This window comes from Schistocerca serialis, chromosome 4 (assembly GCF_023864345.2).
Source record: "Schistocerca serialis cubense isolate TAMUIC-IGC-003099 chromosome 4, iqSchSeri2.2, whole genome shotgun sequence".
NCBI lineage: Eukaryota > Metazoa > Arthropoda > Insecta > Orthoptera > Acrididae > Schistocerca > Schistocerca serialis.
The window spans coordinates 207,455,460-207,469,009 of record NC_064641.1 but is presented as its reverse complement, the minus strand read 5'-3'; the positions used below and the strand labels follow the sequence as shown (position 1 = coordinate 207,469,009).

Below are 13,550 nucleotides of genomic sequence, written 5' to 3'. Positions count from 1 at the left end.
GCGACTGTCTGTGGCATAGTGTGCGCGGCAGCCGCTAGGCTGGGTTGTGACACAGACGGCGAAAGTTTGCATAAGTGCCAACTGTTTGGTGGCTGGGAGTGACAAACAAGTGAGCTACGCAAAGCAAGGTTGGTACACTGTTTATTAGTAACCGAAGGTGCCGCTGTCGAGCTTGGTGGTGATAGCGGGCACGAATGAACAGCTGATGGCAGTAAATCAAAAACATTAACCTGCGCCTGGGAAGTTAGCTGCCCAAGCGAGGAGGGGGATGAATGTGCACTCAAATTAACACAGTTAGAGATGGCGGGAGTGTGGACACTGTACAGTTATGTGGCACACGGTCACAAATGCACTCAGGCGCGAGAACACTGTAGTGGCACTGACTAACCTTGTGTGTTGCCGAGGCGTCATCTGCTGCAGCTGCTGCCATGCCGAAGATACTTCATTACTTAAGTCATTGAGGAGATGGTGTAGCTCAAGTTGTTCCAAGCGCAGGTGTGTAGACTCGACACACTCCATGAGCCACTTATTGGTCCATGACAAGAGCTCGGAGGAGGGGTTATTACACTTCCTAGCCAGGTGGACCTATTTAGCAGTACTATTGACACTCGACAAAGCACACAGGATGTGTTCCTGCGTAGAGTGGTAGAACACTGTATTCTTCACGAGGTCAGGCCACAGTTTGAGTTGTCGTAGGAAGTCGACGCCAAAAATGGGATTGTCGATGTCAGTCACCAGGAAGGACCACTTCAGGTTGCACTCAGCCAAGAGGGACACTGCATATGAAGTAGAACCTAAGCACGACAAACTAGATGAGTTTACAGCACATAGGACAGTTTCGTGTAGCCGGATCTTTTCAGTAGCAAGACAAGATGGAAGTAGGGAAACATCTGCACCCATGTTGATGAGAAACTTTGTGCCAGAGTTCAAGTCGCGGACGTAGACTCGTCCATTCGAAGCATTAGCATTGGGCACAAAATGGAGCGTGGGACGGCGCCTATTGTTTACACCACAGGAGGTGGCGCTGCTGCCTACATGCGGTTTAAGTTTGGGTAGGAGCACGGCGGTTTACAATTGTGTGCTTGTTCCCCAAATTTTGCATCGAAGAAACAGTATTTATGGCAAACGTCTGCTCCTCCTGCGAGTGGTCAGACGGCGGCAGCCCAGAATCTTCCACGGAGTCAGATGTGCTGTTGCTGTGCGGATGTGAAGGTGCCAGTAGTGTGGCGAGCTTGACAGACTTAGGTTTAGTGGGGCATCCACGTTGGGGCCCTGGTTGTGGTTGGAAACTGGCATAGCTGCTGGACTGCTGGGCACGGCATTCACGTAGTAGAGCGGAGTAAGCTCGGTCGGCAACGCGCAAGCGTTCGCTATTTGGTCTATCTTCATAGACGGAGATGGCCATTTGGGCAGACAGAGGCAGCTTTTCTGTCCAAATCTCGGTGAGCGTGGTGTCTGGCATGTCACATTCACTGACAAGAAGTCAAAGACATCGCCACAGCTAGGACAGAGATCTGTCACCGAGGCATTCTTCATAGACGAGCTGTCAAACGTTTTCTCTTCTTGTCTTGGAGACACGTTCCAGTATTACTCATTTAGCTATAGCGTACTTCTCATTCGGAGGAGGTGACTTAACCAGGTCATAAATTAAGTTGACACGGTCGTGGAGGTGGTTCATGAGGCATCTGAAATGGGCGTTGTCAGCAAGTGCACAGACACTGAAAGTTTGCTCGACCAGGTTGAACCAGAATTCCAGGTCGACAGGTTTGAACGCCAGAAGTTTAGGTAGATTTGATGAACTGGCGGTCGAAGAATGCGGGCAGCCACTCGCGGATGCAGGAGTAGGCAAGTCAAAGTTAACTCTGCGTCGTGAGGGTGGTAGAGAGGAAGCAGATGTGCTGGCTGTGTTCATAGTAGCTGGAGGGGAAGGAAAATCCGTTAGTAGGAAGCCCGGCATGGAGCGAAGCAGGACCGGTTATTGCGGCGGAAGGTGAAAGTGGTCACTGCGGTTGCTCGACAGGTTATTATGCAATTGGTCCTCCACATCTAAAGCGAAATTGTCCATCACAGAGTCACTGATGAGCTTGGTGGAACCTGACACACTCAAATTACTGCACTGATGAACACTCAGAGTAAAAGGCTGGCGAATGTCATTCACATAGTGTGCAACCAGCACGAAGTGATACACACATGGAGCTTGCACATTTAAAAGGCGTCCTGTTGTGGCACACTGTGAAAACTATGCTCCCCTCTATTTACAGTACTTGCATTAAAGTTTGGTATCAGTGTGTAGTGGTTTCTTGTACTGCTGTGCAGCGAAAACTGAAGCACTTCGAGGCTAACAAAGCCAGAGTCGGAGATCACTGGCGTCATGTTCAAAACCACTGCACCTGACGAGGTCCCTGGGTTCTCGAGGCTATAGGACTGCAGAAATTGATGTTGGGCACTGACTACAGCTGGCATGCTTGAATTTAGTTGCTGTTGCTGGTGAAAACCGGGCAGCGGTGGCTTGTTGTAGAAGGCCATTGTGTAGCGGACAAAGTTCCCGCAGACCACGGAAGCCGGCGCAGTAGTCACTTTGTACTAGGTTCGACGGATTATTCGAACTTCGGGGTCACCACTGAGGGAGATATCAAGGTGGTAAGGTAATGACCACGGTTCTCTCTTCTAATCATCAATACTTTGATTACACGACAAACGCACTGGTCGAAGACTAGGCGGGAACTGAGGTCCCGGAAGTATACAAAACAAAGATCAACTCAAAGATATAATTCACGCATGATGTTCTGTCCTATCAATCCATGGATCGATGCCACACTCTCATGCATGACCTGTTGAAACAGTTTGGTCAAAATCTGGTACTTGCTGTTGTTATAGGGTGTTGAAAATTATGAGTTTCTGTAAAACTCAATATTTGCTCACAGCGAATCACAACAAAATTCAATAAATGCAGTGCTTTTGTTTCTGAGAGACTATAACAATGTGGGATGTCATTGTCAAAGATAATGTGAGAGAGTTTCCTGCCAGAGAGAGAGGAAGGGAGAAATAAAGATTTACCTTGTTATCTTGTAGAAATGGAAGAATGGTTCTTCAGCTGGTCGATGACTTGCAGAAAACAGATATCCAACAGCAGTAAATTTATTAAAATGCTGAAAAGAATAGAATATCAGAAATGAGATGCACACATTTAGGCTGAGACATGAGCCTGTGTTTGAAAACATTTGTTTTGCTCCATCATCACATCCATTGAAAAACCGATTTCAAATAATGTAACCAAAGATATAAGACAGAAAAGAAGAATATAAAACTAGAAGTCATCAACAAAGTAAATTCTCAAACTGTGTATGCTGGTGTAGGAACAAAGGGGGAAGTGAACTCTAAAATTCAGTCTATACTTAAAGTAGCTATCACTATGTAACAGAGAATTACTGCAATAAGAAATCTTGTCGATCATTTTAAACTGTAATAATCTAGAATAAAACGGTGTATGAGGAAAATTGATATTTTAAAAAAACATTAATTGATCCTCAACAAAATGTGGATGTTTGAACAAAGAACCAAGGATGACTAAGTAATATTAATAAGGCAGGATGTGAACCAACATCTGTCAAATCATAGAAATGCTGCAAAGGTATGAAAGACAAGACCAGAAAGAAACTGTAGATAGTGTGTGCAAATAGAAACATGTATGGTAAGCTAGAATAGTGAGGAAGGCTACTCAAACCATAAAACCAAGAAAAAGGCAATGTGCAAACAAACATCTCTCAACTGCTTGAACAGCTACAAAGACATGAAAAGTGAAAAATATATAGACACAATGATAGAAAAGTTGAAAGCCAGAGGAGATTATTAAAAATATAAAAAGTGAAGTAAGAAGCTGACAGCATGGACGCCCATATCACTAAAAATGTTGACAAGCTATGCAAAACCTGAAGAATGATCTGTCAGTTGCAATAGGAATTATTGTTCTCTGACTGCTACAGAAGTTAATGTCACAGAAGTAAATAAAAATTAGACATGATCCTAAACTTTGTTTACAACACAGTTTGTTTTACATAAAGGTTTCTCTTGAGAAATAATTTTTTTGTGAATTGTGGTTTGTCTCGTAACATATATAATCTAAATCATTTGATTCAGGTACAATAGACACGTCAAATTGTGGTAAAATTTCATGATAAACAAAGAACAGCTGATGTTAATAAGCAGCATCATAATAATAATCCAATCTTGTTATTTTTTATTTTATATTTGTTATATTTTATTGTATGTTATATTTTATTGTATGTTTATACAATAAAATATAACACTTAATTACACCTTGCTCAAATTATCATTTCATCCTCTATGAATTCTTCTATTGAACAGTAGCATTTCTCCTACAGAATCTGCTGTAGCCTCATTTCTAAAATTTCAGCTTCATATTGAATAGGCTTTTGCCCATTAACTTGTTATAGGTATATTGGCATCACCATATACTGTGGAGGCCATGCATATAATTTAATCTGGTGTGTGGGTAGCATAAAATTATTTTTATTTCTTGAGTTATATGTTTGGTTAAAATGATTCTCCTGAAATAATTTTTGTCTGTTGTGTAGGAAGATTATAATTTCAGAAATGTATATGGAGGAAATATTTAGGATTTGTAGTGTCTGATATAATAAATACATGATCTCACAAACTCAGTTCTGTAGAAATGAATATGAAAAATTATCCTGTACCATAGAAAGTAAACTGGCATAACGTAAAAGTCATTTTCCTTGCATGTATGGAGTTACGTTTTCACAATAGAGAACATAGTATCACATTACCATTTGATGTGACAGGAATAAGACTAACTTTGGAGTGAGGAGGAAAGTGGTTTATCTGTGTCATAGGAGAACACTTTAAAACTTTTGTTTCTTGCTGATGACACATGATGATGATAGAGGACCCACACACATCAATACTGGACACAGCCAGTATAATGGAACAAGCTTATGACTTGATCACTGTAAACAGCTAAATAGTTTACCAGAAGTAGATCAGGATGGGCACACATTGGATGAGACTCAATGTATGAAGTTCTTTGGCATCTATATAAATAAAAAACTTAGGTAGCACCATAACTTACGTACTTTCACCAGAAAGCACAGTTCTGCCAGCTTTTCAATTTTCACCTACAGTGTTGACCTGCAGATGGGGTTGCAAATATACTTTACATTGTTTCACTCAGTACAGTCCCTTGGTGTAATCTTCTGGCATAATGTAGATATGGTCTAAAACCAGTTAGTTTATGGAACCATGCAGTAAGAGTATTACATGGAAGGAGTGTTTGGTAGCTCTCATCAATAGGGCAGCAAAAATACAAGGTTATGAAATACATGCAGAAAATACATCACGGGGCAACAACTCAACATTCAACATTCGGGAAGTACATCATTATGCTACAAGGAGTTAAGAACGTGTACAACACAGGGACGTGCATTTGTCCTACAGCTCTACTTAATTGCGTGTTTTAAACATGTTTGCATTTCTTGTGCTTTGTGCCACTCTGATGAATCCTTATGCTGTTTTAATTTCTCAGAAGAAAGTCTATCTATTACATTATTTTCTGTGTCTTTAAATCCAAGTGTTTCTCATGTGCACATTAATTTTAGTACATATACTTTATTACATTGACAGTAGGAAACTTGTCATGGTAATAATTGCACTTTTGGAGTCTTAATGTTTTTCTTTATTAAACTGTTGTGTCTTCCTGAGTTATTGTATCATACTGATAATTTTTTTACTGACTTCTTTTACAGAAGGGCAAATGTCTACATTTTACAGGTATTGCCAAACTTTTAACTTCCTCAACTGAAAATCAAACTCCAAAAATACAAAAATCATTTGAAAATTTGACCAATTCAGAACACCATATTCCCTTCAATGATCAACAGTGTATATCTGTTTCAGGTAATAAGCAACTATTGTGCTTTTTCCTCTAATAAACATTTTATATTAAGTTTTGAGTTTTTTAGAAAACCAAAATTCCAGGTTTTTTGGAAAATATTGTTAGTAAGAGACAAAAATAATTTCTAATTGCAGATCATACAGAAAATGAATTTTTTTAATATTTTTTTTTTTACTGTCAGATGTACTCTTATCACCATAATACTAATCTTCCAGAGCTACTTTTTACAAATTTTGCTTCATTTTTTGTTCCTCCCATATGTAAAGTTTCTCCAGTATATGATTTCCTGCACAAATAAATGATCTTGAAGACATGACGTAGACTTTTCAAAAGATGTTTTGTTGTATACATATATTTGATTCAACAATGCTCAGAGTGGTTTATATATTGTTGATGGCAGGAAAGTAGTGCTTAAGGCAGACTATGAGTATTACTTGAGATATGCACAGCCTGAGGAGTTTTTGTTACAAAATATTGTTCCTAGATTTTAGAAAGCATACAGATACAGTAACATGAAATCATTTTTCCACCATATGTCCTGTATTTGGTATTCAATACAAGTACTGTTGGTGTTCAGGGCTGAAATCTTTGGTAGCCAGTGAAGTTTTAGTGTCTGTTTATGTCAGTTGGATTTAATGGGATGATTTTTGCCTCATTTCTGCAGCTTTATGCATGTCTATCTCTGTAGGTATAATGGACAGGAAGCATGTTTTCATTTGTCTGTTTGGATTAATTCTCATGCAGTAATGAAACCAATGTCAATAAGACATGAAGCTCTGTTATTTTACCCTTTGTTATTGCCTATTTTAGAAGCATACATCCAAATTAGATGTGAATTAGAGGCCTTTTTTGAGGGTCTATATTGAGTGGGGCCAAACTTTTCTTTTTGTGGACCAGTTTCAGAGTTCTTGGCTATGTGTAAAATCGGCAGTCAGGCCACACTCAGGAAGTGAAGTACAAAGGGAAGCTCATACCAGTCAAAAATGAATCTACAAAGCAAGGGTTTGGTTTCCAGGGAAGCAACTAACTGGACTCTGATGGATTGATAGGGGTGGAGAGGAGTCGGTGGCAGCAGCATATGCACTTGTTGTTTGCCTACAAAAATTTCATACCAACTGAATAGTAATTTGAAACAAAACTGCCAACAAATATTCTCCCCATTTGCTCAGGCTTATTTGTTGCTAAGTGGGCAAGTGTGTTTTCACAACCAGTTACACTGTGCATTACGTGATCTAGAAATACTTACATAGTAGAGGCACACAAACATTTGGCATAACTTCAAATTATAGAAGGTCTTGATCACAAAATTCTTTATTAAGCATTACACATTTCAAAATTTCATCATCAGACTGAAGGAAGAAACCAAACTTTAGGACCAAGCTTGCTGTATTTTGTAATAAAGTTTGATTTTTATCTTCAGTCTGATGATGAAATTTTGAAACGTGTAACACTTAATAAAGAACTGTGCTATCAAGACCTTTCTATATTTCAAAGTTACACTTTGAGTGTGGTCCCTACTGGCTCAAAATAATTTTCAGAGAATGCCTTTTGTAGAATTTTAGATGATGTTTTATGCCTACTACTGTCTTTAAACATGCATTTTTGGAAGTATATTGAGGGTAGATTGAAGTCACCACCAACATATCTTTCCAGTCTCCTACCACCTCCAAAAGTCCCAACGTCTGGCCATAAAGGAGCATTTCCCTCATGACTCAGTACCACCTAGGACTGGAGCAACTGAATTACATTTTCCACTAGGGATTCGACTACTTTTCATTGTGCCCTGAATGAGAAATGTCCTGCCCACTATCCTTCCCACCCCTCCCACAGTGGTATTCTGCCATCCACTGAACCTACACAACATACTCATCCGTCCTTACACAACCCCTGCTCCTAGCCCCTTACAGCATGGGTCATACCCCTGTAATAGACCTGTGGTGTCACTGCCAGACACCACACTTGCTAGGTGGTAGCCTTTAAATCGGCCGCGGTCCATTAGTATACATCGGACCCGCGTGTCGCCACTATCAGTGAATGCAGACCGAGCGCCGCCACACGGCAGGTCTAGAGAGACTTCCTAGCACTCGCCCCAGTTGTACAGCCGACTTTGCTAGCGATGGTTCACTGACAAAAATACGCTCTCATTTGTCGAGACGATAGTTAGCATAGCCTTCAGCTACGTCATTTGCTACGACCTAGCAAGGCGCCATTATCAGTTGCTATTGATATTGTAAATAATGTGCAGACAGAGCTACGTTCAACATTAATGGATTAAAGTTAAGTATTCTACCAATTACATCCTTTTTTCTAAGTTCTAATTACCTTGTCCTGTTCTAGACCTCACGCCAGCCTGCGTGAGCTTAAACACGTGCCTTTCGGCTTCCTCTCACTTTAGTGGGTTGGTCTCCTGCCAATCCACAACAAGACCTAGATGCAAGAACTTTCCCATACATCCTCCCACCAGCACCTACTCCAGACCATCACAAACATCACCTATCCCATACCTGTGAAACCAGTCATGTGATCTACAAGCTAAGCTGTAATCATGATGCTGCATTCTATGTGGACATAACAACCAACAAGCTGTCTGTCCGCATGAATGGCCACCAGCAAACTGTGGCCAAGGAGCAAGTGGACCACCCTCTTGCTGAACACACTGTGAAACATGATATCCTCCATTTCAATGACTGCTTCACAGCCTGTGCCATATTGATCCTTACCACCAACACCAGCTTTTCCGAATTCCGCAGGTGGGAACTCTCCCTGCAATACATTCTACGTTCCCGTAACCCTCCTGGCCTCAACCTTGGTTAGTCACTGTCCTCACCCATTCAGCCCTTTCCCTGTTCCCATTCCAGCACTACACAGCCTTCATTCCACCATCACACTCAGTCTTTTTACTTCCCTCATTTTCCATTGCTCCCAGTCCCCCCTCCCTCCCTACCTCTCCCCTGCCCACCATCTAACCTGTAGCACTTCACTGTTCACCACCCACAACATACATCCTTCTCCCTCCCCACCCCAGCCTCCTCCTTACCCCCACACAGCCACCACTTCCATCATGCAATGGTGCTGCTGCTCACAGTGTGCCTGAGACTGAAATCGTGTGTGTGTGTGTTCTATGTCTATTGTTGACAAATGCCTTAATGGCTGAAAGCTTTATTTATTTGTGACAGTCTTTTTTTTAGTGCCTATCTGTGACTCAGCATCTCTGCTATATGGTGAGTAGCAACTTTCCGTTTCATAATATTGTTACATTCCATCCTGGATTTTCCATTGTTTGATTTATTCCAGTTGTTATGTATAGCCGGCCGCAGTGGTCTAGTGGTTCTAGGCGCGCAGTCCGGAACCGCAGGACTGCTACAGTCGCAAGTTCGAATCCTGCCTCGGGCATGGATGTGTGTGATGTCCTTAGGTTAGTTAGGTTTAAGTAGTTCTAAGTTCTAGGGGACTGATGACCACAGAAGTTAAGTCCCATAGTGCTCAGAGCCATTTGAACCATTTGTTATGTATAATCACTACCCAAACTAACTCACAGCAACTATCTACTCCAATTTCACTAAAACTAAATTACTTCTAACACCAACAAACATGCCATCACCAGCTGTAGTTAATCTATCCTTTCTGAGTGCTGTTAGCTTATTTCTAAAAGTTTCAGTTGAACATACCTTTGGTTTTAGCGAGTTTTCAATACCTCTAACAATTTGAGCTTCAGTGCTTTCTATTGGTGCTTGAAGATCTGGGTCTTTCTCAGCACAGCTATACTACAACTACAATACCAATGGTTCCTAGGTCCATGCTCATCCTATGTTTGATCTGCACCCTTTGAGACTGAAGACCTCTCTGTACTTTCATGAGACCCTCTAATCTAAAAAACTGCTCACTCCCTTCAAACAACCCCCATTACCTATATAGCCACCTCCTGTGTTTAACAGACCCCTTACCTATTACGCTTAACCCAAAACCCTACTCTCCTGTGGTGTTCGTCAAGGAATCTGTAGCCCGTATGGTTGCAGAACTGCCTGATCCTCTGACTCAGACCCTCCACTGACTCTGTACTGAAATTGCTTTCAACAGCTGTCTGTTGAACATTTCCACGATAGAACAGATTCCAGACATTTATGTAATACAGACGCACATCCAGATTGATGCTTTGTGAGAGCAGCAGTGGCTGACAGGTCACCATACACAGAAGAAATCTGGGCACATCTTGCACTTAATGTATCACCAAAGACCAGTGAAACTGTCTGCTTGCAGTAGGACTAAGATTATTTATGCCTCTAGCAAAACTACCACTGACACTATGACACCACCAAGCAAGACTACATTGGTATTGGCGAAGAGTCGACTTGAGAGTGCAATGGAACTCTGTTGTCTTCAGTGTTAAGAGTACATTCTATCTGTATGCAAGTGATGGACATACATCTGTACCATGCAGACCTGGTAAACTGCCTATTCCAGAATGCATTCATCCATGGCAGAGGGGTCACATCCCAGGCTTCATGGTGTGGGCAGCCAAAAGTTACAACTTGCAATCACATTTGGTGTTTCCGCAGGGTGAAGTAACCAGTGCCCACTATGTTTCACAGGTTGTTATCCCTGTGCCACTGCCATTTCTTCAAGAGGAAGCTGATTTTCTTTTTAAGCAGGATAATGCACATTCACACACAGCTTATGTGACATAACATGTTCTCCATGGTGTACAAAAATTGTCCTGGGCAATAAAGTCACCAGATCTCTTGCCAATTGAATATGTATGGGACATATTCAAGCAGATACTTATTCATTCTCTGAAGCCTGCAAGAATCATTGCCAAATTGCAACAAAAACTGCAAGTAGCAGCTTGGGACAATCTATTGCAGGATGCCTTCAGCAGCTTTATGGTATTTGCATGTGAGAGTGTATTTGCTACTACATGAATGATGAGGTGTTTCCAAAATCTGCATAGCTGTATCAAGGTGCTTTATTCACAACTACTTGTTTCACATCAGTATTGATGGATCTTCAGGTTTATCTATCAAGAATACAAATTGCTGCATATAATTTTTGAAATGGTACAAATATAGAATCGTAGTGTTGGCATTCACCTAAAAAAACAATGACAAGTGCTCACAATGCTTACATTTTCATACTGTTGATGGACAATTATGTAATCCCAGCTTTCTGGACATTGTCCACATTAAGAGTCAAACAACATTGGTGGGTTGTCATAATAAAATTCAGCACACCCGAAAGATATTTGTCAAAATTTACAAATCATGACTGTTGAGTGAGCAGGGCCCAGAAAAATAGCAGCGGGAGGGGGGCATATACATAAGGAACAGGGCATTACTGTGAAAGGGGAAAAATGCCTAAAAATCAAATCAATGTAAATAAAACTTAAAATCCCATGTGATGTGCATACTTCTGCCATCTTTCTAGCAGGCCTTTGGAGGCTAGCAATACACTGGAAGGCAGAAGGCTACAGTGCCTTCTTGCAAATAAATAATACTCTGTTATAAAAGTGAAATGTCGAGAATGGAAGAAATCTGAAAAATAGCATATCAGATAACACACTAATGGGTGATCCAGTAGACACAAACTGCATAAAATCAATGTAAATGAAACTTAGAATCCAATGTGATGTGCATATTTTTCCACCTTCCTAATAGGCCAGTGTGGTGCAAGTAGCCTGTGAAGGGTAGCAATACACTGGAAGGCTAAAGGGCATGGTTCCTTCTGCCATTCAGTGTATTGCTACCCTCCACAGGCTGCATGCACCACATTCACCTGTTAGCAATAAGGCAGAAGTATGCATGAAATATGGGAGTTTAAGTTTTATAAATACCGATTTTATGCAGCTAGTGTTGTATCTTATAATGTATCCTTTGGGGTGTTATCCTGTAAGCTATTTTTCAAATTTCTTCTATTTGAGATTTCAGTTTTATACTAGAGTATTATTATTTTTGGATCGTATTTGCCATTACTTATGGTACTTTCCCTAGACATTAGCTAATTTTTAGATATGTTATTCTCATTCACACTAGTGTACCATTCATTATTAGAGTTTTCCTCCACTTTTTTCTAGGCCTGACTAATTCAAGAGTAATGCTTTGTACACATTCACAAGCATGTTTTGGTTGTACTAAATTTTATTATGATGACCCATCTGTGACTCTTAACATGTTCAACTTCCTGAGAGCTGGGACTCCATGTTGTCCATCTACCTTATGGAAATGTAACCATTGCGAGTACTTTTTTTTCAGAAATTTGTATTCTTGACAGATAAACCTGAAGAAATGTCTATACTGTCATGAAATCAATAGTTGCAAATACAGTATCTTCATACAGCTGTGCACCTTTTGGAAACTGCTCATCAATTCTTGACTTTTTAATTGTTATAATTTTTATGATAATTTGAATGTTTGTTATTGCCATTCATAATGCCTCTGAGCTGTGGTTGCCCTCCCCAGAAAGTTGTTTGTTTTTAAATCCATTCAGAATTTCTTCTGTATAGTCAATGTTGTGAAAATTATTTCAGAGAAAGAGCCTACATCTGGAAATGAAAATCATCTGACTGTTGCGGATGAAGACATGACAGCATCATCTCCTGATATTGAGACGCGACCTCATAGTGTGACATCCAGCATCAGCTGACATCAAAAAACAAATCAGTTGTCAAGTTTATAAGTGATTCTTTAACTTGACGTATGATATTATCCTTTCACGGTTCCTTTTACAATGTTTTATGATCTTTGATTAAAAAATGACCAGTGATATCATATCACAGTAACTAAGTTGATGTGCCAAATATAAAAGTAAATTTGTTATAACAATTTATTTTCCTTTAATCGTCTAGTCCTCAGCCAAACCAGATATGCATGAACTGTAACTAAGGCACATCTGATACATTTTTTTGTACAAAACAATGTTTATGTCTGACATATTCCTTACAACTGGAGAAAGCATCCCTAAAACAACTGTATACCCCAGCATAATTGAAAAGAATGAAAAATAAAAATATTGAAGAATGTCGTGTGCATGATTTCCTTTTTTGGGGGTGGGGGTGGGGGTGGGGGGGGGGGGGTGTATGGCAGTACTACAGCCACACATATATAGCTACTTTTTAATCTTTAATCAAGGATTTCTATAATGTGATTGCAAGTACATGTAGCTACATGAAGTTAAATTCAAGTCATTTGCACCCAGTGATTTTATGTAAATCATATTCATTGAAAGCAATACTTTAATGCTAAACTGTAATGCTTTACTTTTGAGTTCCACTGTCATTTACAATCCCAATGATTCCATCTACGAGTGGACCATAGGAAGAATTGTTTTTAACCTCTTCAGGAGCTCAAATTTTTCTGATTTTACCATAATATTCATATCATGATGCACATTTGGAAGACATTAATATGTTTTATGATTCCTCTAGAATACAGCTTCAGACAAATTCAGTATTAAGAGAAGAGAGCTCTTCCTTTTTTTGGCAGTGAGCATTGTAGTATTGTTGATGTTATCTACATACAATTATGGCCATAAGTTTCAAGGGTCTTTGAGAGCATGGAGAAACATAGCACCATGGTGACACTGTGCACACTAACAAGAAGTGGGAAAATGCAGTAGCCACCAGACA

At 40.2% G+C, this 13,550-nt stretch overlaps 1 protein-coding gene across 1 annotated transcript in view; it reads left to right on the top strand.

The window, feature by feature from the left end:
• LOC126475493 (uncharacterized) overlaps nt 1-12,934 on the top strand; it is a 248,704-nt gene extending 235,770 nt beyond the window's left edge. The window contains exons 12-13 of the mRNA XM_050103399.1: nt 5,784-5,934; nt 12,453-12,934. Of these exons, the coding sequence (XP_049959356.1) occupies nt 5,784-5,934; nt 12,453-12,568 (267 nt within the window). The 3' untranslated portion in view covers nt 12,569-12,934. The remainder of the gene's footprint in view (nt 1-5,783; nt 5,935-12,452) is intronic.
• Nucleotides 12,935-13,550: the final 616 nt, after the last annotated feature.